The sequence below is a fragment of the Orussus abietinus genome, unplaced genomic scaffold, assembly GCF_000612105.2.
Source record: "Orussus abietinus isolate OABI.00-Male unplaced genomic scaffold, Oabi_2.0 scaffold7, whole genome shotgun sequence".
NCBI classification, from domain to species: Eukaryota; Metazoa; Arthropoda; class Insecta; order Hymenoptera; family Orussidae; genus Orussus; species Orussus abietinus.
In genome coordinates this window covers 1,690,469-1,715,300 of record NW_019394453.1, presented here as the reverse complement: position 1 = coordinate 1,715,300, position 24,832 = coordinate 1,690,469, and the positions used below count along the sequence as shown (strand labels likewise).

General features: G+C 40.0%; 4 protein-coding genes across 7 annotated transcripts in view; 3 read left to right on the top strand and 1 right to left on the bottom strand.

Annotated features, from left to right (window-relative positions):
• The first annotated feature begins 122 nt into the window (after nucleotides 1-122).
• Nucleotides 123-2,702, top strand: LOC105704107. The gene is made up of 9 exons (XM_023432398.1): nucleotides 123-574; nucleotides 651-783; nucleotides 851-982; nucleotides 1,063-1,296; nucleotides 1,358-1,587; nucleotides 1,650-1,815; nucleotides 1,878-2,135; nucleotides 2,219-2,462; nucleotides 2,533-2,702. The coding sequence occupies exons 1-9, from the start codon at nucleotides 144-146 to the stop codon at nucleotides 2,673-2,675; spliced, it is 1,971 nt and encodes a 656-aa protein (XP_023288166.1). The 5' UTR covers nucleotides 123-143; the 3' UTR covers nucleotides 2,676-2,702.
• A 38-nt stretch (nucleotides 2,703-2,740) lies between these two features.
• On the bottom strand, nucleotides 2,741-8,432 carry LOC105704105. 2 transcript variants are annotated; one of them, XM_012433050.2, is made up of 9 exons: nucleotides 8,086-8,432; nucleotides 5,289-8,014; nucleotides 4,522-4,797; nucleotides 4,258-4,408; nucleotides 4,006-4,179; nucleotides 3,664-3,931; nucleotides 3,432-3,584; nucleotides 3,206-3,348; nucleotides 2,741-3,129 (listed from the first exon to the last, which is right to left on the bottom strand). In XM_012433050.2, the coding sequence occupies exons 1-9, from the start codon at nucleotides 8,307-8,309 to the stop codon at nucleotides 2,880-2,882; spliced, it is 4,365 nt and encodes a 1,454-aa protein (XP_012288473.1). In that variant the 5' UTR covers nucleotides 8,310-8,432; the 3' UTR covers nucleotides 2,741-2,879. The 2 variants fall into 2 exon arrangements, with proteins under 2 accessions (XP_012288473.1, XP_012288474.1); XM_012433051.1 differs by lacking the exons at nucleotides 2,741-3,129; nucleotides 3,206-3,348; nucleotides 3,432-3,584 and having other exon boundaries at nucleotides 3,752-3,931; nucleotides 4,058-4,179.
• A 429-nt stretch (nucleotides 8,433-8,861) lies between these two features.
• On the top strand, nucleotides 8,862-11,379 carry LOC105704005 (quinone oxidoreductase-like protein 2). 2 transcript variants are annotated; one of them, XM_012432833.1, is made up of 9 exons: nucleotides 8,862-8,988; nucleotides 9,063-9,367; nucleotides 9,438-9,596; nucleotides 9,742-9,933; nucleotides 10,024-10,205; nucleotides 10,285-10,376; nucleotides 10,604-10,730; nucleotides 10,808-10,937; nucleotides 10,995-11,379. In XM_012432833.1, exons 2-9 carry the CDS (start codon nucleotides 9,083-9,085, stop codon nucleotides 11,043-11,045), a joined length of 1,218 nt encoding a protein of 405 aa, XP_012288256.1. In that variant the 5' UTR covers nucleotides 8,862-8,988; nucleotides 9,063-9,082; the 3' UTR covers nucleotides 11,046-11,379. The 2 variants fall into 2 exon arrangements, with proteins under 2 accessions (XP_012288256.1, XP_012288255.1); XM_012432832.1 differs by having other exon boundaries at nucleotides 9,438-9,671.
• Nucleotides 11,380-14,944: 3,565 nt separating this feature from the next.
• Nucleotides 14,945-24,832, top strand: part of LOC105704229 (serine-rich adhesin for platelets) — a 30,866-nt gene continuing 20,978 nt past the window's right edge. For both annotated transcript variants that reach the window (XM_012433283.2, XM_012433282.2), the window contains exons 1-2: nucleotides 14,945-15,084; nucleotides 24,704-24,765. In XM_012433283.2, the coding sequence (XP_012288706.1) occupies nucleotides 24,732-24,765 (34 nt within the window). In that variant the 5' untranslated portion in view covers nucleotides 14,945-15,084; nucleotides 24,704-24,731. The remainder of the gene's footprint in view (nucleotides 15,085-24,703; nucleotides 24,766-24,832) is intronic.

Here is a 24,832-nt window from a genome sequence, read left to right as displayed (position 1 = left end):
TTGATGAATTGTATCGGTCTACCCAGGGTGTGGTTTTCCATCATTTGTTCCTCAAATGAAATTTCTGTAATTAACAGTCAACTGTTATAAAGATTTTAAATGTCGGAAGCAGATTACATACCTGTCAATTGATAAAATCAATCATGACTTCGACACTGCAGATTTCTATTGACGAAATGGCAAAGGAGTTTCTAAATAACGATAAAGCTCTGCGTCAGAAAAACTCTGATCAAATCAAGGCTAAGCAAACATCTCGACGAATTAGGAAAGAAAAAATAAAGCTCGATGTGTATCGCAATTTAATAATCGACACTTCAGTTTCTGAAATCTGCTACAAAGAAGGTGATGAAGAAGAAAGTAAATTAAATACTTTGATGCATTGGGAAACGAATGAGTGTCCGTATTTTTACAACGATAGAAACTATGCGATTTTACCGGACATTCCTAAACGGTTTTTATCCAACAATGCTGAAATGGAAATGAACAGCCTTTTCTTTTCGTGTTTTTGTGAAAAGCGATATGATGGCACGAGGAGATTAACTTTGCACGGAAACGATTTACTGCCCAGAATAAGGTTAGGTACAAGAATAATTTAAAATTAAACTTAGTCATTTTAATAATATCCCTGAAATAAATTTCTTTAATTGTAGGAGGCGTTTTGAAGATTGGGATATCCCTCATTTGACAATTTTCCTGCGGAGCAACCAAGATGTAGTGTCTCTTAGGTTACCGTACAATAGGATTCGGTGTGCTGGTTTCATAAATCTCATCGATCACATAAAAGTAAACCTTTTAGTGCAGACTAAGATACTCGTCAGGAACTGGATATTCTTACAATTATTTGTTCCAGGAATATAATAATATAGTGGAACTCGATGTTCAAAATAATGACATTTGTGGGCCAGGGATTAATCATTTGTGTTGTATCGGGGGGCTACGATTAAAGATCCTTAGGTTGAATGGAAACAAAATTAAAGCTGAAGTAACTATGAATCAATATTGATAACTGGACAGATCATTATTTTTTAGATATAGAAGATTCAGTGAGAATGTGTGTTTTAGAGTGCAAAACAGCTGGCGTTGACTTTGTTGAGAAATCCATACCTGCGACATTTGGATGTTGCAGAAATTGATCAAAGTACATCGAGTTTAGTGTGGTTTACAACTGTAATGTCATGGAACCAGGATGTCTACAATGAAACTCTGAAGATCTTAAATATTAGTCGACCAAATCCAGCACACATGTATTTCATTGACACATCTGACTTTGCTGAGAAGATTGGTGCCATGCTTCGAGTAATGGCTGACTATCAATTGAATAATATCACCTTACGAAATTTTACAAATTTCTGCACAGTATAACAGAAGTTTAGTGGAGTTACACCTTCAGAAATATGGATTCTCCTGCCATGATATCGAGGTTATGCTGATCGATGGAACACGTAATGAAACGCTGCATTTACTGGATCTAAGTAATAACAACATCGGAGATCATGGAGCAGATGTACTTAGTAACTGGCTTGCCAAGAAACCGTCTTTGCGAGGACTTTTCCTGGGTCACAATATTATAACCAATTATGGTGCCAGGTACGTGGAGATCGTTTAATTAATTTCAGTTCATAGGAATTTGACTTATTTCTTTAAAACAGGTCATTGAGCTTCAGCTTGCCATTCTCAAAAATCAGAATACTCGATATTTCCTACAATCGAATTACTGACACAGGAGCAGTGGATATATTGAATTCACTAAAGAAAGTTTATCAAATGCGTCACTTGCAAATATTTGGAAATTGCCTCGGCCATGATACGGCTCAAGTAAAATATTGGAATTTTTTCAACAGTGCTGTATAAATTTAAATATGTAATTGGGTTTTTAGATTGTCCAACGAATGCTTGTGTCAGGTGTGTTGCAACAAGAGAACTTGGACGTAAAACCGTACAAAGTCGACACAAAGTGGTACTTTGCTCATTATCCTGCAGATCGTTATAAACATTTGTACTACGAAGTTCCTGACTATGGGTTCCCGCAACCACTGAAACTCCCTTATATAAAAAATAAATTCAAAGGAATGGCTAAGCCAAAAGTAAACTTCAAGTATGTTGCTCCAGTACCAATTCAACGAAGAAGATCCAAGGTAGGCTAAGGAGGTAGACTTGTATGTGAAATAGTGAAAAGTGTGATCGAAGGCTTTGGTAAAGCAACGTGTATGGAAATTAGCTCCAGAAAGGACACCCTTTCCAATGTGTGTGCTGTGTTTGTCAAGAGGATAAAGCTATGAATTCTTTGGGATCCTCTATTTCCTCTATTTCCACCTTCACGCGAGAATTATGCGTGTGTGGGGTGTGCATATATGATGAGAGTCTAAAACAACCGAGTATCACACATTCTGATACTTCTTCAAGACGAGAATCTTGTACCGAGCATGCCAATGACTGCAGTTGTTCTTGCACAGAAAATGAAGGTAATTTAGAAACTTCTTTTACACGCGTTTCTTAATGACAACACTTAATTTATAATATTTATTGGTAAAGACGAATCACTGATTTCTGGGATCAATCATTCTGAGAGTTGTGAATGTTGTCACTGTGCAGTGGAAGAGGAAGAAAAATCTTCATCTCCTTCAACTTCATCAATACATCTTCTAGAAACTGTTTGTCAAGCGAATCCAGTTTAAATAGGTGAACACAAATTGTACCATGGTCATAAAAACAAAGCTCTTATACGCAAATAACCAAAAGGAATATAAATTTATTAAACGGTGTTTTGTCATTTTGTATAAATACGGGAGAGAAATTCATACACCGCGAAATTTGTTCCGTAAAAATAAATATAACATTCTTTGTTTGATTAGTGTTAACTTCTCTGTTTTCATTTTCACTTAGACCGATGTAACAGTCGACGTGGTTGAACATCGTATTCCCAAGTTTGGGATCTTAACACAGTTAGTAACAAAGTCATAAGCACTTTTATAGTTTTGCACTGCATCCTTCAGCACTTTTAACTTTGAGATAGCAGTTTTGTGCACCTTCGTCGTTTCTTTTTTATATCTAGCTGCAGTGATCATTTTATCTAATATGTAGTGGAGCCATAATATGTTAGTGTAGGGCTCGAACTTTTGCCAGTCATTTCTGTAATTTCGACAGGTTTAAGAAATTCAATGAAGATCGTAATCACTGGGCATCATGTAAATGGTGTAGTACTCACTTGATTTTATCACGCATTAATCTATAAATTTCGAATTGATATTCTCCCTGAGCCATGAACAGAGTAGGATCCAGTGCAAGATCGTTAAATATGCAACATCCACGACAAGACATTCTTGACAGGGTGAAGTCAATAATCGCTACCTTCAATAAAAAAATGTTCACCTTCTTAGTCTAAACTAACCCCAATGTTTAGCGTCGTTGTTAATAACTTGACATAGTTTTACCTTAACTCCTTTACTGGGACAATTAATTTCTGCATCGTTAAGCCTGTAGTGAATATGTTGCTCCTCAGTGGGAGAGATCAAAATGTTTCCCCAGTGCAAATCTCTGTGCTCGAATTCAAGAGCTTGTTCCGCAACTGCCAGTGCAAGTGCAGCCTGAAAAAAGAGCCAAATGAAAACTTAGAATATTAAAAAAAACAAATAGAAATACACTTTAAGCGCAAGAATATAACACCTGTATAAATATGGCATGAGATTGAACTGCGTTGTGAAAAACGAAAGCCTCCAAATCTTGACCACCATTGCCAAGCTCCAGTGCGATGTATAATTGGTCCTCATCAAACATCGATGGACAGTCATTATCAGAATTCTTACTCTCGTCATAGGCTTGCCATAATTGCACTAGTTTTTTAGGATATTTTCCATTAATGCACTTAATACTTTTCACTTCAACAAATCCACTGGTATTACACTCATTGTTGAACCTAAGATCATGCAGCTCCCTAAGAGTGCAAAATCGTCAAGGTGTTTGTTTTAGATCTTCCACAGCTGAGAAGGTAGACTATTTAAAACTCACTTGGCAATAACGATTTCTGATAATATTTCATCAAAACGCTTCTGAGGCTCACCGTTCACTAACTTAGTACCCTCTATCGGTATTATTTTAATCACCGATTTTTTCTCTCCATCGTCATGAAGAAAAACTTCACCGTATACACCTTCACCAATCTTTCGACACTGTTCCAGGAACCTGGCAAAGAGATTGACCACATATCATATTAAAGTTTTATAGTTTTATAGCATTCGTGATACTGTTAGTGATACTGACGAGTCAGGGAAACACTGGGAAAATGGCAGATAATCATCTTGGTTGCATCTTTGCAGTACAACCTCCTTAGCAGTGTATATTGTTCCTTTTTCGTTGCTCTTGTTACTCACATTATTGCAGTCAACATCAACGAAGGAGTTCTTGTAAAGTGCTGAAATATATTTAATACATATTAGTGATTCGAGTGTTATCTTTAAAATTCACAGATGGTTATGTCAATATAATATCTAATAAAATATGATGCATGAATTTTTTTGTACTTACATATTGCAGGAGACAATATAGTGGAGCTTTCCCGTTTCTCTGAATTAATAGGTGAAATTCCATACGCTTCAAGGAATGGGGGATCTTTGATGTGGTCAAGCTTGCTGTCTGGCACAACTCGGACTGAAATACGTCTTACGAATCGACCAGGACTTGTGGAATAGAAATTTGTGTGTTCCTTGGAATAACGTGTACATTGTGACTTGTCAAGTACTTTGTAGAGCGACCGTGAATCCTTGTCATCTTCATTAGGTTTGATGCAACTTTGGATTGCGCCTGCAATATGAAGTTTCTTGATATTTATTTAAATCTCCAGTACTTTGGAACAACTAATTAGAAAATTAATAAGAGAGTAGTTAACACCAACTATTTACCCATTTACTGAACAAAACGACCTAGTAGTAACACACATTTGCATGTTTCTCATTTTCCATATTTTCTTAAAAAAATTATTTAAATGCAAGATATATCTCAAAAGTATGATTTCAAAGAATAAAGTGGAGTATAAACCATGAGGTAAAGGTTTTCTAATTGAAAAAGGTAAAGGAAACAAAATGTTTTGGTTAAGTCTTGTCGGGATGAAATTTTGTTTGTTCGACTGGTGGCATTCATTTATTCTCTTGTTTAGAAATTTGCCTACCTTCACTCTGAACTTATGAGAGTTAAAACCTTGGAAGAACAATAATATTGACACAAAACTTAATATATCTTAATATATGAATCTTGATATATGAATCAGATGACATACAACAAAATAACACAATTACCTTGACGTTGCATTTCTAGGATCGACAGAACACTTTCTCTCCATTTCTTGCCTTTACCTCTGGATTGTGCTTCGATGTCATCTTTGTTGTGAACTCTGTTAAGAATGGACAAGGATCTCGCCCAAGATTTTCCTGGTGCGAGGAAGAGTAATTTGTCCGAGCTTGAATTGCTTACTGTGTTTACTGAATCAACAGCATCACAGTGAGGAACAGTATTTGTAGAAATGTCTGCAAAATTCACTTTTTTTCCTGATTTACTTGATCTGCTGTATTTTTCTCTAGTAGGCTCATTTATTTCTGTGGGATTTATCTTTTCTTCAATTACACTTTCTGAAATTAATGTTAATTCCGTTTTCCTTCTAGCACCTCTTTTTGGTCTTCTATACGTAATTGTTGGCAAATGCACAGCATCTGACTGTTCGTTTAAGCATGTTAAAAGTACATATGGTTCCTTAATAGACAATTTTGCACTTATATTTATTTTGTTTGCAGTGGTATCTATATCTGTACAAATTCTGCAAGATCTTGAGCTTTCGTTGAATTCTGTGACTTTATTACGATTTTTTAAACGTGATAATGAAACATATGGATTAAGGCTTCTGGGTGTCTCTTTATAGTTGATATCTGATTCATGATTTTGAGTTTTATCTTTTTGTAAACTTACATCAGCTTCATAACTAATACCATCTGCCTGTTTTTCAACATTTTGGCTTTCCTCAGTTTGTAGACTTATTTCAGTAGAAGTATTATGATCAATATTTTCTATTTCACTAATTTGTGATTGTACATTTTGACTGTGCATATCCTGTGAATTTGCATCTGTCTGGATGTTACTGTTTTGAGTATTATTGATCGATAAACTTGTTTCACTGCAAATATCATGAGTAACGTCATTTAGGTCGTCAAATTCCTCTGTCGTTGACACTTGCTGAATTCTTGATTTATCGATTGATATTTCAGTTTCTTTGTTCGATGCTGTAACGGGTTCTGTTAATTGAACACTTGACTCTTTTTCTGACAGAATAGCTACTTCATCCGAGAGATCTCCCTTTCTTTCAGATGTCTTAGAATTACTCGCTTCTTTGATACCTTTCATCATGAGATCTTTACAATCATATCCAGATGTATTGTTATTTACAGAAAACTGAGTTGTATCATTTCTGAGTCTATAATTTGGTTCCATTGATTCATGTGTTAATAATTCCTGACTAATATCTGACATAGGAGGATGCAATATATCTGGTGTATTAATTTGCTGGATTTGCAACGATTGTTCTTGTAATTTTGTTTCTTCAGGTTTTTCTGGTGACCCTAACTTATGATTGTCAAATTTTGACTCTACGTAACTGAACATGGAAACAGATCTACCACTGTCTGCAGAAATTCTCAACAGGTTTTTCTCCTGCTGTTTTAACTCTTCACTTGTTATGTCATTTACTGCAGCTGACTGCATGTTGATATGTGATATCTGTGAAGATAACGTAGGTACATTTTTCTTCTTATTTAGGTTGCAATTGGATGGCTTCGGTTTGTCTGACAGATCTATTAAGCCATTTATTTGAGGTGAAGAAGATATCGATACCTGATCAATTTTGGATACTTCATAATTATCACTTGTTTTGTGGAAATTTTGTGTGTTTTTTAGTTTAGGATCACTGTTTTGTTTCACTGAAATGGGAATCTCATTTATAATCTTTGATTCCAATGTATTTGGAAAATCCAGCGGTTGTATCAGATCAGTGGGTGTTCTTCTCAGTGAATGATTCGCAATAACGGAACAATAAGAATCTGTATTTTTGAATGTTGAACACTTGACATCATTTTTATTTTCTGGGCATAATGTTGATATCTGAATTTTTGTTTTATCAATAGGAGTGATAGGTGACAGAGAAAATAGTGCCGACAAATTTTTGTGTCTAGAAAAAGGTGTGCTACACATTACAGAAGGATCACAGACATTTGGATCAACTGTTTTAGTTTCCTTTAACTTAATATCATTTTGACAGAATAAATCTACTTCATCAGATCTCGATGGTTTTGATTTATCCAATAATAATTGAGGTTCAACACAAAACTGACTTTTGCAATCAGTAATTATTTCTGGATTATTTATTAAAATGTCATTTGTAACAGAATTATTTTCTATCTGCTGTTTCTTTGTCTTATTACGTACACCGTTTCTTTTTCCTTTTGAGGTTGCCTTAATATTCTTTTTCTTACTGGTAACTTTATTTTTTGTATTTGCATCACTAATGACGTCATTTTTTTTTACATTATCAGCAATATAATCAGATACTTCAGAATGCATATGTAAATTATCACAAGACTCAGTCTTTTGTAATTTTGCCGTAAAGTATTTTTTCTTTTTTAAAACCCTTTTCTTAGTAAGGCATGGTGGATGAATTGAACTATCATCACAGTCATTTAATACTACTGGAATGCACTTCCTTTTTGCTCTAGTAAGTTTAGGTACGATTGTATCTTTTCCCTCAGACTTAACATTTTCTTTCGTGATATTAACTTTCCGTTGCTTACGCTCCTTTTTAATAATGTTAAAACTGAATTCTTGTAAAACTGTTGGTTGCTGATCACAACTAAATACACCGTTAACTTTATTGTATCTTTTGGGATTTATGTTTCGAGACGAATCATCTTCAGTTAAATCATTGGAACTACTGTCATACCATGATTGGTTGGAGCTTTCTGTTATAGGTAGTGGTGCAGCCCTGCATAAAGATAAATAATTACAAGAAATGCTACAACATTGTACACAGCAAAATATTTATAAAACATTTACTTAATTTCTTTGATGAGTCTGTCAAAGGTGGTATCAAATGGATCGTAATCCAGCGTATGATCATGATTCCCATTTTCTACTTTAGATCCATCACTTTCTTTACCTTTTATGGGATTAATATTAATAGGATTAAGAACTGGAGTTACTGGGTTATGTTTCAAAGTGCTACACTCTTGCTTGCCGGGCTTCTTCCTCTGATATGTTCTAATTACCTTATGATACATTTTTATTTACTATCATTTGTATTATAAGTAACCCAAATTATATATTCTATAACGACCTAGTGTTCATATAATTCTCTCTCAATGTACTCAATAAATGATCATTTCCTCGTTAAACCATCTTTGACGCATAAAAATTAAGAATTGTCGGTTAAGAAATTATATCTAAACAATGTTGCCAACATGAATTCAAATATTGCGACCGCCATTTTTTCACCATGAACTGTGATTAGAGTGTAGTGACGACTTGGTCTCGAATCTACCCGCGTAGTAAGGAACTTGGATAATGCGCCATCGATGGCAGCATGTTTCCCGAGTGCGAGTGGCTCGTTACAGTAGTAGTGGTATGGTCCATATTTTGTAGTTATTAACATTTGTAGGATATGTCCAGTTACTTCTGAACTTATCTCTGTTCTGAATTTGCTTGCAAAGAGGAGCGTGTCCGTGCTAACTATGGAACAGTTTTAGCTGAAAACCGCTAGGTGTCAGTAACTCGCTGATTGTAGTAAAATATGGTATATGAGCAATCTAGTTTTTTGCTATTCTTTGATATTACTAAAAAATACTAATACTGGAGCCGGAATATTAATTTATTTCCATCGTGATTTATATAGTAATCACTGAAATAGTTTAATACGCACTGACGAGAGTTAATGATAATTAGCATAGGATCTTTTAGAAGGTACTTCGCGACATTCGATTTAAATTTAAGTTTCTGTAATAATAGGTTTTACAGTAGCGGCTTTATGAATTTAGGTTTTGGTCGTCATTCAACAATGTCTTTACCTGTGAGTCGGCGAATTTTTTCATGTTTTCGAACATGTAGAAGTCTGCAGCTCGTAGTCAGAACTGTTGCTAACGGAGCTACGAGTACTACGAGAGTTACGGACACCACAAGAGCTACCGATACTGGAGAAAATACGCCGTCAGTTAAAGACCGTTCAGAAAGAGCTACATCTACTCCTGCATCAGATACTATGAGTGCGGCAGTCTTAAAACAATTTGGTTCTGCACTAACTGTCGAAACCATTCAACAACCTAAAATATTAAAATCGAACGAGGTTTGTATGAACCATAATTATTTACTTACATGGGGTTGTAATATATTATATCAATTTTATCATTTTATAGGTTCTTGTTGATGTACATTATTGCGCTTTAAATGGAATAGATGTATTGATAAGTAAAAATTTACATAAATGCACACAAAATCCACCATTTGTTTTGGGTTTCGAAGTGGTAGGTGAGATAGTCGAACTTGGCGATGATGCTTCAAAGAATAGTTACAAGGTTGGTGATAAGGTGGCTGTGCTGAATAAGGAACGATTTGGTGGACTTGCTGATCGGTGTATAGCAGAAATTGGAGTAATTGTTATAAATACAAACGATATTCATGTAACCTGTATTACTTAATAATAATTTTATACTTTGGCAGGACGTGTGGAAAATACCATCCAACGTGAAGATGCTAGATGCTGTCTGTTCACTTGAAAATTATATTACATCATTAATTGGATTAGAAAAACATGCTGATCTTGAAGAAGAGGATATGATTTTAATAAATGTTGGTGTAGGAAGTATTGGTCTGGCAGCAGCTGATCTTGCTGCAAATGTATTTAGGGCTAAGGTTTGGTCATTTAATCTCAAACATTTAATAGATTTTACCCACTTAGCAGACAGTTATTTTCTGTTGTGAAACAAAATGAATGTAATGTAGGTGATAGGCGTATGTGCCACAGAAGATCTGGCAACTTTGGTCCGTGAGAGAGGGGCTCATGCAGCACTTAAATACAATGATAAAAAATTAATGAAGCACATTTCAGTAGTTGCTGCAGAAAGAAACATAAAATCTATTTTCGCCGATGCCGAAGGTGCACAATTCAAGAAGGTACTAGATCGGTAAGATCACTCTTCGGATAGCGTTAATTTGTGCCAGGCTATTGGAAAACAAGAAAAGGATTCGTCTCTGTTATTTTAGTTTCACCGACATCTACAAGTCGAAGTCTTTGTTAACGGATATGTTACGGAATGACAACTTTGCTGTTGTAGTTCAGCATTTATCTCGAGAAGGTACTGTGGCACATTAACGCTCCACCTGTAGGTAGCATGCTAGACATGTTCACAAATAATCTTCATCAGCTAACATTATTTTTGTAAACTTGTAAACAAAGTGTGGCGTACTATTTCATCCACATATTTTAAGGGAAATATCTAGAAATTTATAAGGAATTGTTGGATTCGAAACTATGTTACGATTAAGGTAAGGTGACGATTTAATTATAGTATCTGTCACGAAGGGCGCGTGATAGTGGCCGGTGTCGCTGTGACAGAAGTTGATCCTCAGCTCGAGCCAGAGAAGGAATCGTTCAGTTTAAGCGGTATCAGTTTGCAGAAGTACAGACAGAAAGATCACATGTTGTATCGGTACGTCTTGCAGTCTTTTTACAAATTGGTGATGAAGAAAGTGTTATTAAGCCAATTTCTAAATTTCCATTACGTAGACAATATGGCGAGGACGTGTTACAGTTCTTGGAAGAAGGCCTAATAAGTCCGGAGCGTTCCCTAATCATCGGACTGTCCAGTATAAATGATGCTTTAGAAACAGTTGCCGAGTTGAAAACACCAGGAAAGGTAAACAAGTAACAAATCTTATTGAACGGAGAAAGTAACTGTTCCTTTATTTCTTAGATCGTCATAGACATTAAAAACAAGGAGACCAAAAAAGATCTCAAACAGTAGGCGAAATATCACCAGAGCATGAATCCTAACAAAGTCGGTGCCTTGAGTCCTTTCCGTCGACGCATGACTGAAGGAAAGAGAAGCTTCACTCGAATTGTTACATTCTTCTCTACGAACAAAGGAATCTCGTACGAGTACCGAAAGCTTCAAAATTTCGCTACGAGAGAAGAGTACTGGTACGATGCAACACTATCATCGAGCATCGCATGATTTAATGCACGTATTACTGAGTTTCTCTTTCAACGATACTCGGCAAGTATCAGTTTTTTTTTACATTAGTTAGGATAATGTAATGTAACGACATTAGCTATAATAAACGCGACAAATAATGGCATATCGGCGTTGATATTCTTTGCTTCTATTTTTCCATCGACAGAATTAGAGTTAGGAATCGGCAATCATCTCGATCACGTATGAATTTCCACGTTGCATAAAGTGGGACGTCCAAGTCGAGAGCTCTGGGTGTGAATTATATATAAATATCTAAAAAGTGTGTGCGTAAGGCCACGTATTACGTCGTACTCATTGGCACGAAATAACTGTATTGCGTGTGCAAAGACACACAGCTAATCCGGTGTCCTGTCGGAGAAAGGCGGCCACCCACTGGGTTACACAATTCTGCTCCAGTTATTAACGTATAAGCGACTCTTTTCAGGTTTGTCCAGACATAACTGGACTCCCTTCCCTGCGTGTGCACGTAATCGTTAAACCGTTTAATTTTTACGGTACACGGGGACACGCACATCCATACACCTCAAGCATTACACGAGATTCCAGATTCAAGGTTGCATTCCCTGCATACTTATTCAACCCTTTAGTACCCACACCAAGAGGAGAAGAGAACGCATACCCAAGTAGCCCATGCTTCGTCAGGTTATCCTTTTGATTTTCCTTCATCCACCCGTTTTACTATGAACAATCCACCTCAAATACATATATACATACATTTAATAGGTATAACGTGCAGGACAGTTGGAGCCAATGAGAATGCATAGCCAAGTAGCCCATGCTTCGTCAGGTTGTCCTTTTGACTTTCCTTCATCCACACGTTATTTTACTATCAATAATCCACCTGAGATGCATATATGAAGAAACTCGTAACGTTGAGTGATGCGGGAAACGCGTTGAATTCGAGCGAGACGCTACAGAGTTATATACAGTAAGGATCGAGATTTCAGGAGTGGGTACGAGTATTTAACAGGGATAAAGTGCAGGAGAGTTGGAGCCATTCGATCCCAGCAGACCGAATGTCCGTCACGGATAATTCTACGAGGCCATCGGCAGGATCTTTCCGAGGAGAGGCTTCAAATTATGTCATTAAATATCTCCGCGGTGCAATTTCTTCAAAGCGAAGAGCGAAAGTGCCGCAGGAGCGGAAGGATGCAAGAAACTGTTCTGACCGAGCGAGCATTATATCCCTAATTATGTTAGCTTTTCCGCTAGGCGTATTTGAGACGAGCCACCCTCCGCCCTGGCAGTTTCGGATCAGCGAGTCGTAAAGGCATGATAATCGGCCCCGATCGAAACGCAGTCTGAACGAATTCAGCCCGTGAACGGAGACGGTGTCGACGTCGCTAACGCGAAGGCCAGCCAGCCCAGCTGGCTTACTTTTCTCCCGTTCTCTCGTTAGCGATCGCGAGACGAGATCGGCGCCGCTTTTCGGGCCGACCGGTAGCGAGTCGCTCGATCGAGCCCAGGAATTTCGTCATTTTTCCCCTCCCAGCAATTTAGCGTTTTAACGACGCAAATTACCGCCCAAAGAACCAGAAGTTACCCCAAGGTGCCCCAAAGCCTCGGGTTACGTGATTTCTCGCACTCGTGTTTTCAAATGGACGTTTTTTGTCCTCTCTCCTTTGACACGGCACTCTCGTTAGGCTTGTCGCGAAACGGAGTCATTTATCTAATTTTCACAATTTTCACAATTTTCCGTCCACTTGCTCTCCCGTTGCCCCCGAAGTGCGTCTCGAAGGACTCCAAGAATTCTGGAGGAATCCTGGATTTTTTCTTAATCTTGCAATTATCTTTATCTGTATATATTAAGGCAAATATCATTCATCGATTGACTCATCATCGTCGAAACGGAGTCATTTATCTAATTTTCACAATTTTCACAATTTTTCGTCCACTTGCTCTCCCGTTGCCCCCGAAGTACGTCTCGAAGGACTCCAGGAATTCTGGAGGAATCCTGGATTTTTTCTTAATCTTGCAATTATCTTTATCTGTATATATTAAGGCAAATATCACTCATTGATTGATTCATCATCGTCGAGTCGAAACCGCTGGGTATAGAAACGTGAAATTTGAGGAGTATGTTCCTTTTGTACCATAGATGCTCGCTAAGAAGGGACTTTTTTCTAAATTCAACCCCTAAGAGGGGGAAAAGGGGTAAATGTATTTTTGCAAATGTCCACTTGCACATATCGCGAGCGATTTCTTATAGTCGTTCAATTTTTGTTGGCTTGACTCGATTAATTTTCTCCCGTTCTCTCGTTAGCCATTCCATAGCCGAGTCGGTCAGTAACGCTTTTCAAGTTGACAGCTCGTTGTCATTGGACCGAGTAATTTTGTCATTTCCCTTCTTTTCAATGTTCCGAAGCGGTAAGCGAGAATTGAAATGAATCGAATCGCTGGAACAGGCTGCACTTGCATTTTCCAGACCCTTCTTGTAATCGATGGTCACATCTCGAGGAAAAATAAATAAACCCTGCGATCTATAGCTAGACTTCTCCGTCTCGGGTGCCGGATCTCGAATGTCAAGAGCTGCGGAATGCGGATACCAGACATTTCTTCATACGGCATAAAAGATACATGCGCGATACCCGCAGTGGAAACAAGGAAATCGTTAAAGGATACGGTGACACTTGATGTATGAATTTCACAATTTTACATTTCTTTTTGATATGGATTTTGGAAAATCACTAGTCGATCGTCATTACTTCGCGTATCGCGAAAAGATTCCATTGTCGCAATATACGTTCCCGATGAAATCCTAACTCATGCGATTTCAGCTTCCAGGAACCCTTTGAACCATCTACCACCCCATAGTTAAAAATCCCATAATCGAAAAATGAAAATCGAAATTTCGTCTTATACGTATCTATCAGATTAGAACAAGGAGTATTTTTGCCAAATTTCATGTTTTTAGATCTAACGATTTTCGAGAGGACCTGAAATTTCAGCCACCACTTTCACCTTGTAGGGGTCGAATTTCGAAAAATCTCTTAATGGGTGTTTATATTTGAACAAGTCTCTTTTTTCCAAAATTCCAACTTTCCAGGTCCATACTGACTATCTCTACGTCTATGGGTAAATTGACGATTTTCAACCCAAAAAAAAAGGTCTAATTGCAGGTGATCTTAAGGGAATAAGGATTTTCAATCGAAGGAAAAGCATAAAAATGAGTCGGCGAGACTTCCAAGGTGGACCCGGGCGCCTCGCGCTTCCCTTCTCCAGCCGGGCCTGGTCATGGAGAGGAGGTCCGGAGGCAGCGAGCACGTTGTCTGGCAGGTCGGCAAAGACTCTTCAGTTTCTCCGGCGCTTCCCCGTGGCGAGGTAGCCGGCTCGAATCGCGACCCTGTGTCGGAGTGTTGGCAGCAATCGGCAGGTTCGTGGTCGGCCCAAGGAATGGCCCGAAGGGCGCGGGCAGGGTCCGCGAGGGCTCGAGAGTGACCGAAATCGGAGTCCAGGAAGCCGCAGAACGTCGATCGGAGGACCAGGATAGCCGGGACCACCGGGACCATCGGGACTAGGCGAAGAGGGGCCGCGAAAAGGCCGCGACCTGGCATGCCCGGACCAGGTGCGCCAGGTGACCCGCGAAGTCTCACCCTGAGTTCGGGCCAGACCCTACGAGCGGCCTCGGGAGGCTCCCTCGGGCCCTGCGGCCCGGGGTGCACCTGCGCGACTTGCGTGGGTCCGGAGTCATGCTCCTGGACGCCGGATTCCCTGGAGAAGCGGTAGAGGCGACCCGGGAGACCCGAGGATAGGATCCGACCCGAACCTGCGCAACCTCTTGGAGGGGAACTTCCGACGAACCACGAAGGTCAGTGTCGGCGAAGGATATTCTTCTCTAATAGCTGAGTTCATATTCTTTGTTAGTTTTTCTTTATTCTTTTTTTTTCTGGTGGTTTAGTTTTAATTCTTTAAGCAGGCATAACGAACCATAACTCATGAAAACGGGAGTTTCCAACGCCTCGGTTAAAGGGACCAGCCTTTAAACAGATTATACAGAAATTGAGCAATTTTTATCCAACGTTTTTATACCATGAATCTCGCACTTTAACATATTCTCCGACAGTTAATTAATAATAATTTTATAGACTCCGTGGTTTCATTCTTTGAGAACAGATCTCAACGAACATTGACTTCATGATACCACGAATTTTGAACCACTTTTACTCTCAGACATTTTCGATTAATTATGGCCCGTAAGAAATGTGAATATGTTTTTTAGAGAGAGACATTTATACTTTTTGTGCAGATTTATGGTATGACGTCGGTGGGTCAAAATGACCCAATTTCCGTTTAAGGGTTAACCGGGGTCGAGGAACTCCATTTTAATGTCGCGTTTGCTGCTCGACGAACACTTTCTACTTAATCGAGTTAAGCAATGAAGCCGTAAAATTGTTTAAAAATAAACGGAGAGTAATAAAAGGTGGCCCGAAAGAAAAGAACAGGAAAAGAAAGGTCGATTCGAGAGTCATCCTGACGCCTGGATTTTTTTTTTTTTATCGAAAACGAGTTTATACCGAGGATGTCGATCCCAGATCATTGTGACACCTTGTCTAGGATTTGTAATTGTTAATTTATATCGTAGTATATGAGATTATATTAATGAAGAGCTCGGTGGTTCTTCGGGGCTGTCTCTTCTGGAGACTCGCGTTTCGAGCGGCGCTCTTCAGGGAATGTAGGGAAATTTAATTTTAATTGAAAATCCGCGTCCTCGTGCGCGTGGGTATGCGGTGTCATGGCTGCGGCGTACAAGTCAAGTGGGATTCAACTGGGTAATTTCACACACTGAGAGATGGCTCGTAAATATCGCCAGGATGTGTCGTTTACTCGCCGGGGGACTTTGCGAGCGCGTTAGAATTTGCTCGAGGGCTTTTTAAGGTGTTATGAAAGGGTCATTCTATGTACATATCAAAATGCGAAAACATTTATAAAGGCACCGAATCATTTGAAGCTTCAGCAGGTTAATATAGAGGTTCTAACGAAGGTCTTGAAACTCGCGAATATTCTATTTTTCGAAAAATAAGTTCTATCTGTCCCGGTCAAGAGCCAAAAAAGAAACACTTTTACTTTTTCAAGCGATGAAATTTCCTGAGTTTCAAGACCTTCGTTAGGGTCTTCATGATTACGTGGTAATGTTTTTTAATATCTAGTGCGCCCAGTTTGGGGGAATGGTTTATTATTATTTTAACGTCTTGATATCGTATAGAATGGCCCTTTCGTAACACCTTCAGGAACACTTTCGTGTGCACGAGTCGCTCGACGAGGCTCCAGGAATTTTTACAGTTCGCTCGTTGCTGAGTTAGTAATTAAATTCGTTCGCACGGATTGTATTCCGAGTCTTGCCGATCAAGACGGAGTTTCCGAAGACAAGGCCGAGGTGGACCCTGGTTTCCCAGCTCTCAACGAGATCACGTACGACCCTCTCTCGCACTTCCACATTACTTTCTAAGTGGTTAGAAATCACTCGAAATCGCTCTGCCATTTAATCGGCCAGCCTCCGCGTCCAATTATGCAGCCGTGCATCCAGCATCCGAGAATGCGTGTCCAGGTATTCCAGGTCTTGGAAATAAAAAATACCGATCTGCTTTGAATCGCCGATTTCTCCCCCTGATAAATCTCATTAACAGCTTTCGAGCTATTTCATTCTTAAACTGGGGAAAAAAAGAGTTCTTCGACACAATGGAATCTACACTGCGACAGCAAAATTCGGCGATCGAATACGTCCTAGGAATTGTCAGACTTAGTAAACAAAATTCGGTTAAATCTACACTATCGATTTTTCTTCTCAACAAAATAATTATTTCCTCCGATTGGATATGATTGAGGAAATATACATGTCGATGATGTATATTTGTTTCGGTCACCCAATCATTTATCTCAGGGTACCTGTATTTTGTGAGAGATATGCATTTTTTCCAATCAGTTGGTAAAACAAGATTCTTATTACTACCGTTCAATTATTTCACTACCACCTTTATTTTATGAAATAGGAATTTATTCGATGATTTTGTAAAATATGTGGTTATGAGTGGAGATCGAGTAACTGGAATGTGATTAAGGTCTATCAGTGGGAGATATTGACTATTCCATGGCGAAGAAATTGTAGTAATTCCGAAGAAACGTTGCACCCGATTTATTCCAGCTTCAGTCAGATCATTATTATTAATTGAATGAACAAAATATTTCTTTGGTTAAGTGAAATTTTCTTCTTGAGGTAAGAACACTCGTTTAAAAAATGTACGACTGGAGCGAGGTGAAAAAGGGTGAGAAGAATTGTGTAATTTCGTTCCTCGGGAGATAGCTCGCGGTTGGGTGTCATTAATCGACGCCATTGCTCTTCTTCACCGGTTCTAAGCTGCAAGAGACTTCCGGCTGGCGGAATAACAGTAGCAAAGGGACCCGGAGAGAGCAATGACGGTCGTCAGCTGTTCAGCTCGCGAGGGAAAGCGGAGTCTCTTCGGGCGCCGCTCTCAAAGGGTTACGCGTTCGTAATCCGTCATTGACATTCCACCAGTCTCGTAGGAATCGTTCCAGCGGGGAAACAATACACTTACTTTCACAAATTGCCCAAATTCTCAAGGATTTCCTAAACGCCCAAGCGCGGCCATGTTGCCCGAGAAATGGCACCCACGCCTTCCGGTGATACGAAAGACGTTGACAAAATTAAATCGGCGTCGATAAAATGATATTTGTAATACCACATTTTGTATAAGGGGTTTACATATACAAGGTGGACGATCAGTAGTGGATCACCCTGTACATAGATTAATGCACAGAATAAATTGCGCGATAATTTCACGATCGACGAAAAGAAAATTAAATGAGAGATTTAATAATTTTTTTCAACCGAGTGGAGGTTTGTTTTATGATCGAGAAGTAAAAGTCTCTAGATCTTATTGTCTCTTTAAACCTAGGGGAAAGTGCGGGCCATCCGTTTCCCATGGGACTTTTTTATGCGCCGGGTTAATACGCGCCCGTAAAGTTTCAGCGACATTCCCGGGCCATTTTCTCTGTTCCTCCAATTATTCGAGCCCGATCGAGAGGAGTCGCTTTCTCCTTCACTCGGTTTCGGCGGACTTGGTCTCGCCGGATCGAAATCGGCTCCCAGAGTGTGCCAGTAGGTAACCGATCGCTTAGTCGGGCCCGGTAGCGTCTCGTTGCGAAAGATAGTCTCTCTATGCTCCTTCCCACCGCAGGGAGATGGACCGCATCGCGAACGCGGCCGTCCGACGATCGAACACGATCGATTTGTCAGCGTTGCCCAAGTCGAAAGTAACGAAGACGATCTCTAGCCGACTAGAAAATACACTCGAGTGTCGCAAGAGCGACTAGGCACCCCGGGGACCGACGAATCTCCTGGATTAAATATCGCCAGGGGATTCGTTAACTTCATCCTTCCTCCTAAAACGATGCTTTCTCTAGAGGACATCAAAGTATTAATTAAAGATCCCGGAGAAGAACGGCGAATTGGAAAAATTCTACTGGCGAGTCGTGCACTTGAATTGCCCCTGAGCCGTTCGGCCATTAATGACAAATTCCCGTGAAAAATTGCGAATTGGAAAAATAGTCCTGGCAAGTCGTGCATTTAGATCGCACTTGAGCTGTTTGTCCACTAATTATAAAATTCCCGCGAAAAGTATTGAATTTACAAAAGTGATCCTGCCGACCCGCTCGAGTGCAGTCTGATTAATCGGAAATTCTTGTGAATAATCGGGAATTTATTAAATCAAGTCGCTAGGTCGTGTAGTTAAATCGTACTCTAGGTGAAGGGGTGAATGAGAAATCGGTGTTGCGAGGTCCCAGGTTGCGATTCCGGTTTTTCGGAATTTTGCGGATTGCTAGGTTGAGGTGGAGGAGGTTGTTTCGCGCGATGAAAGAGCTGCCGGGCGGCTCACCGCGGCTCTCGAAAGAGAGAAGGGTTCCTGCCGGTCCTTTTTCCCTGGCGGCAAAAAATCCACCAGAGAGATCGGAAAAAGGGCGCAAAGATATGCCGGGCTAAAAATAATCCCTCTCCTTTCTCCGCTAACTCGCGTAAGGATAAGTGAGCTCGGTGCTGGGACGAAAAACCGGTATCGAATCGGTTACGTGAGCCGAAGTGTGGCGACGCGTTCGCCAGCTCTCGCGCGATGTGGCCGCCGATAAAATGAGTCTATTCGCCTTCCACCGAGGCTTTCGTTTCGGCATAAACGTCGAAAAAGGTCCTAAAAGGTCCAAAAAGGCCCCAGAAAATCAGGCTCCAAAAGTGACTGCGAAATGTCGCGCAGAAAGGCCCACTTAAGGTCATATAAAAGGGTCATTCTATATATATATAATATACTCGTATCAGGGCATTCGGCGTTAAGTGGCACTTACTCGCGTGTAAATGACACATTACCTACGCGGCACGGTAAAAAGTTTGCCACAGACTTATCGCAACGATTTTTCGTTATTATGTGTAGTCATTTTTTTCTCTCGATTCGGAGTCACTCCACCTCCGCCTCTGTAATGCACTCGACCTAGAAGGTGTGAATTTGCCCCGATGATTTACGAGTCTTTTAAATAACACGGATACATAGAATAAGGGTACGAAAATGGTAAAAAATATATGGGACAGCGATTTTCGGGTGAGGTAATTTCCCGGCTATTATCCCGGGCTTAACGAGCGGTAAAATACGAGGAAATCAGTAAGTCCGTCAACGAGCCGGGCCGTTTGTCAGTGATAATTTATCATAAACGTTCGTTTCTGAAAGCGTAATGTGGGAAGCGGTTCGGGGGCGAAATTTTACGGCATTGCGAATTGCGATTTGACGACGAGGGCCTCGTGGAAGGTGGAGTCGCTCCGATGACGAGCGCAAAAAAGCCTAAATGTGGCCAGCGATCATTCATTTTAGAAACTCCGCGTAACACGCCGGATTATGAGAACTCCGGAATGCGGCTGGTGCGACTTATCGACGCAATTGTACGATATTTTACATTCCAGTTTAATGAATGCACGGTAAAAGGCGGAATGACTTCGGCGACGAGCGGAAAACTCGGGCCTGGAAAATGTCGATGCAAGAGCAGGCGCTGGAAAATCATTTACTCTTTTACAAGTAGAATTTCAACGACGGAACTGTGATTACACTGTTAAGAAGAAAGAATTTATAGTTTTGAAACAATTTCGTTAGAAGTTTCTAATACACGTAACGTGTGTTATAAGTTTAGTACACGGGTGTGTTAATTTTTTTACTATTAACAAGATTATAAACGCGATGTCATGGAGTTATCGATTTCTTTAAAAGTGTATATTCAATTGTTTACCACTTCATATTTAAAACATAAAATTTATGATTTTATTATGACTCTGTGTACTCAAAGCGTAGGAATTTCATGAATATTTTTAACCGTGTTGAAATAAGGCATTTTACATTCTGCATTCAATTTACAGAGAAATTTATACTCAACGTGTCCTACTTCACTTGCAGAACATAAAATTTATGATTTTATTCTAATCTTGTGTACTAAAGGCGTAGGAATTTCATGAATATTTTTAAAACAATGTCTTCTTCGGGTTCATCATTAAAAATCATAAATTTATTAAGAAATTTATAACGAATGTGTACCTGGGGCATTTTTAAGGCGTGACAATTTTAATTTTACTGTAACCTTATGTACAAAAAGCGTATGAATTTGATGAATATTTTTAACAGGGTAATAAATGTGGCATTTTATATTCTATATTCCGAGCCAACTTCTTCATGTCCGTCAGAATGCAATTGTACGAGGAGGGCATTCGGCGTTAAGTGGCACTTACTTGCGTGTAAATGACACTTTACCTACGCGACACGGTAAAAAGTCTGTTAAGCGAAGCGATCCTACACGTACGCGATAAAGGCGAGACGGGCATTAGTGTAAAGTACGTAACCGTAAAAGAAGGCCTTTCACGCCTGCAAGGAGAAAAGGAATTGATTTCGCTAATTGAATCGAGAAGTACCCGCTCGAGTGCGATAAGAGTGACAAGCGTGTCAAAATTGATCACTGCTTATCGAATGCGATTTAGACTTTTACCCTCATTTCCGAGGCATTGTGTTAACACGAGGTTTTATCGTCTACAAGATTACAGCCGATAGCGTCTGCATTAATCATTGGATGAGACGTCGAAGGATTTATCTGCGTTACAGCGAGAATTACATCGAAGCGAGCATGTAATCCAGGAAAGAGCGACGTAGCTAATGAGGATCTATAGTATCGCGATCTATGAATCAATGGCCATCGGATAGTCGCTTATCGATCTTCGGATGCGAAGAATTGTTCGAGTTAATCAGGAAGAAGATGTCGGCATCTTTTGGTCCATCCGTCCTATAAGGCTGATAAGGCCTTAAGGTGATACGAAAGTGGCGTCGAAGAGGTTTGGTGAAGTTTTTCTTCAAATTGGGTGTACCGAATAGTTTCAAACTGTACAATGTGAATATGGATGCTACGAGGAAGGTCCTTACTCTCATGAAATTTCAAATTTAAAAATTCTTTTTTAATTTGTTCATAGACATTTTCAAAATTTGTTATAAAAGTGAAATTTCATGAGCGCCAGGACCTTCCTTATAGACTCCATATTCACGTTGTAAAGTTTTAAATGATTCGCTACACTCAGGTTCGGAGAAAAATATGGCGAACAATTGACTTCTCAGATGCCACTATGATATGATATCACCTTAAAGTTCGTAAGAATTAATTCGTTATCAAGTGATAAATCCTTAATATTTTTCATTCCTATGTGTAGGGAATTCTGAATTTTTTAAAAGATTTCTTTGCGTGGGAATTTCTAGTTTCATTTTGAAATTGAGTTGAAATGGCCGAAAATCCAGGAATTTCGCTGATCTACAGACGTTCGCATCCTAGCATATTTCGAGGCGCAGGTGCTCTTGCCGAAAGTGAAAGCACCGCTCGAATGCATATGTTGTACCTCGGGTGCATAAATGCTCGCATGCATGTGCATACATATGCATAGAACTCGGCTAGATACGCAGCCGAGTAGGTACGGTTAGGTGCAGTAGAAATGGCCTCGCCTGGTGTCGCGATAAACTCTCCTTGCGTGAGATAACTCGGCCGAAATTGCCTACTTTCCTCAGAAAGTCGAGAAGTAGAAAATTCCACGTGTAATGTACAGAAAAGTTATATACAAAAAAAATTAAGGTGAAGCAAACCCTCCCCCCCCAAAAAAAATCAGCCCAATCGAATAAGACACTTTTTTTTTTATGGGCATTGGATCGAACTGACCGAAACTTTGACAAATGATTTCTGAGCATGTAAGAACTATCTTAATGATTAGCACGCTAGCAGCAGAGGCGCTTTCGGTACTAAATTAGAAAAAAATCTGAATATTTTGGTCCCTCAAAGTGGGGACGATTTCAATACATTGCGTTGTATTTCTTTATATAACGTCGTGCAGACGACCTTTCTTCGTGGGCAGAACGTCTGTCAAAATCAGTTAATGGGCGCATCGGTTGTCAAAATAGGCTGATGGGCGGCAGGTCTGTCAAAATCAGCTGATGGGTAATCGGCTGTCAAAGGCGGCTGGTTGGGCGCCGCGCTTGTCAAAATCAGCTGATCGGGCGTCGCGAGGAAAAGCATCGAATCGGAGTCCGGGAGAGAGACAGTGCCCATAACCTTATAAAGGAAACCGAACCTTCGATTAATATTAACGAAGCGTTGCGAAACTGCTGTATCGAGATAAGCGAAGAAAAAGGGGAAAAAACTGGTCGGTTCGAATTTATTTTCAAATCGGGAGTTAATGCGACTCGTGGGTGCACAATGAGACATTACCGCTGCTTGCATGATTCATACACTCGTACTTGTTACGCGTCCTTATTATACAAGAGGACTTGCGTGGAGGACCATGCGAAACGAGTGATAGTGACAATTAAAAGTGCACTAATCAAGGGGGAGACACGTTGAGTCCTTGCACCCCCACTCGTTGCTCATTCTTAATGCTCATGCTTTTCTACTTCTAAGACGTTCATAATCTCTACACATATCCTCGGTTGAGGTATAATTTCATGGGATGTTTTTTTTAACTATTTCCCGAAAAATATTCATACTGCTTTCCATTCGAAACTAAAAAAAAAAACCCATGAGTTCATGCTAAGGATTTCATTCGAACGATAGAAAAAGTCATATGTTCGTGGAATTTTTTTTAAACGATTTCAAGGAGGCACAAGCTCGTTCGATTTTTTTTTCGAACGACTTCAAGGATAAACTTAGGCCTCAATTTAGTGTCAAAGATATCCTGTAGTTACAAGGCACTAATAGGATTTTTTTTTTTTTTTCTGGGGAAAGATGCCGAAAATCGCGTTTCAAGCCCGACGACCCCTTGGCGCTCAACCAAGTAGGTCGGGTCCGCTAATCGCGAGGCAAGACGTGGCTCCACGTGGCAGCGGCTTTCACGCCTCGGCGCGGCCGTTTGCGCGGCCGCGTACGCGGCCGCGCACGCGCCCGTAACGGGGTGTGGCCCGATGTCTTTCGATCGAACGATACCGATCGGGGAAAGCCGTCGTCGCGTGGAAACGCGCGCGCCTCCGCTCGCGCTTTACGTAAGGTGAAAATAGCCAAGAGCGCGCTGAAACGCGGCGCCGGTGGTCCCGGCTTTTCTGGATTTTCTACCCAAAAATGGAGTCGCTTGTAATTATTTGTCAAGGTATTTCCCGATACCTTTCTAAACGTGACTATTATCGCAAGTCTGATTGTCTAACCAATGACAAGGGAACATTTTGATTCGACCAGGGTGATTTTCAATAAATGGGAAAACAAATTTAGAGATGTGGCGTTAGCGTCGTGAGACATTTTTTAGTCATCCTAAGATCTTAAGCTTAGAAGGAAGACTAAAATCGCAGGAATGTCCGATCAAAGCGATGACAATAGGTGCAACCGAGTTCGACGTCGACTCGAAGGCCGACACCCACGTGAGACCCACGCGTTTTGTTAAACGCTTCTATCCGGTGCATTTGTAGCGTTCTTCGGCGAGTCTCATCTCCTAAGAGATCCTCTTAAGACCATTCCAAGGAGCCTGGACCATTTATCTCGGACGAGGTGGAAATTCGTCCTTTCCTAGCAAACTTTTCTCTCGCCGTCGCCATTAAAGCGTTTACTAGAAAAGTAAAACTTTTTGGATGAGCGGAAAGTAGATATTTACAGTCTGGGCTAAGAACGACATTGTTGATGAAGTTTTGCACTTGCTGCAAGAATTAGCATTTGCAAGGTTGCAATTATGTCAAACGTAGATGTAATCACTGAGAGCTTTTATCAGAAAAAAAAAAGTGCCTGCTAAATTAGCAAATGAATTTGTAGCAACTGCCGAGAAACAATTGTTACTTCTCCGGTGGGAAAAATGTAAGATTCTTGTTATTCCTTTTGTTGCAGGATTTTCTAAGTTATTTCAACGGTGGGATGGTTTTGTGATGTTACTCCTTTTATTTCAGGTGGAAGTTACCGAAGGGGAGCGTAGCCATGAACCTTGCGCTGCATGGACTTTTGCTGCAGGGTAAGTGCTGCTTCGCTTTGTAATCTAGGTTGGAAGGTGGCCGTCGAAGGTCGAGCACTGTCCTGGT

Coding starts and splice junctions, on each gene's coding strand:
- LOC105704107 (XM_023432398.1), top strand. CDS start 144: ATGACTTCGACACTGCAGATTTCTATTGACGAAATGGCAAAGGAGTTT. Junction 983..1,062: donor GAAACAAAATTAAAGCTGAA/GTAACTATGAAT, acceptor TGTGTGTTTTAG/AGTGCAAAACAGCTGGCGTT. Junction 1,297..1,357: donor AGATTGGTGCCATGCTTCGA/GTAATGGCTGAC, acceptor ATTTCTGCACAG/TATAACAGAAGTTTAGTGGA.
- LOC105704105 (XM_012433050.2), bottom strand. CDS start 8,309: ATGTATCATAAGGTAATTAGAACATATCAGAGGAAGAAGCCCGGCAAG. Junction 3,585..3,663: donor CTCATGCCATATTTATACAG/GTGTTATATTCT, acceptor CTCTTTTTTCAG/GCTGCACTTGCACTGGCAGT. Junction 3,130..3,205: donor TTAATGCGTGATAAAATCAA/GTGAGTACTACA, acceptor TCGAAATTACAG/AAATGACTGGCAAAAGTTCG.
- LOC105704005 (XM_012432832.1), top strand. CDS start 9,083: ATGTCTTTACCTGTGAGTCGGCGAATTTTTTCATGTTTTCGAACATGT. Junction 9,368..9,437: donor AAATATTAAAATCGAACGAG/GTTTGTATGAAC, acceptor ATCATTTTATAG/GTTCTTGTTGATGTACATTA. Junction 9,672..9,741: donor GGTGTATAGCAGAAATTGGA/GTAATTGTTATA, acceptor ATACTTTGGCAG/GACGTGTGGAAAATACCATC.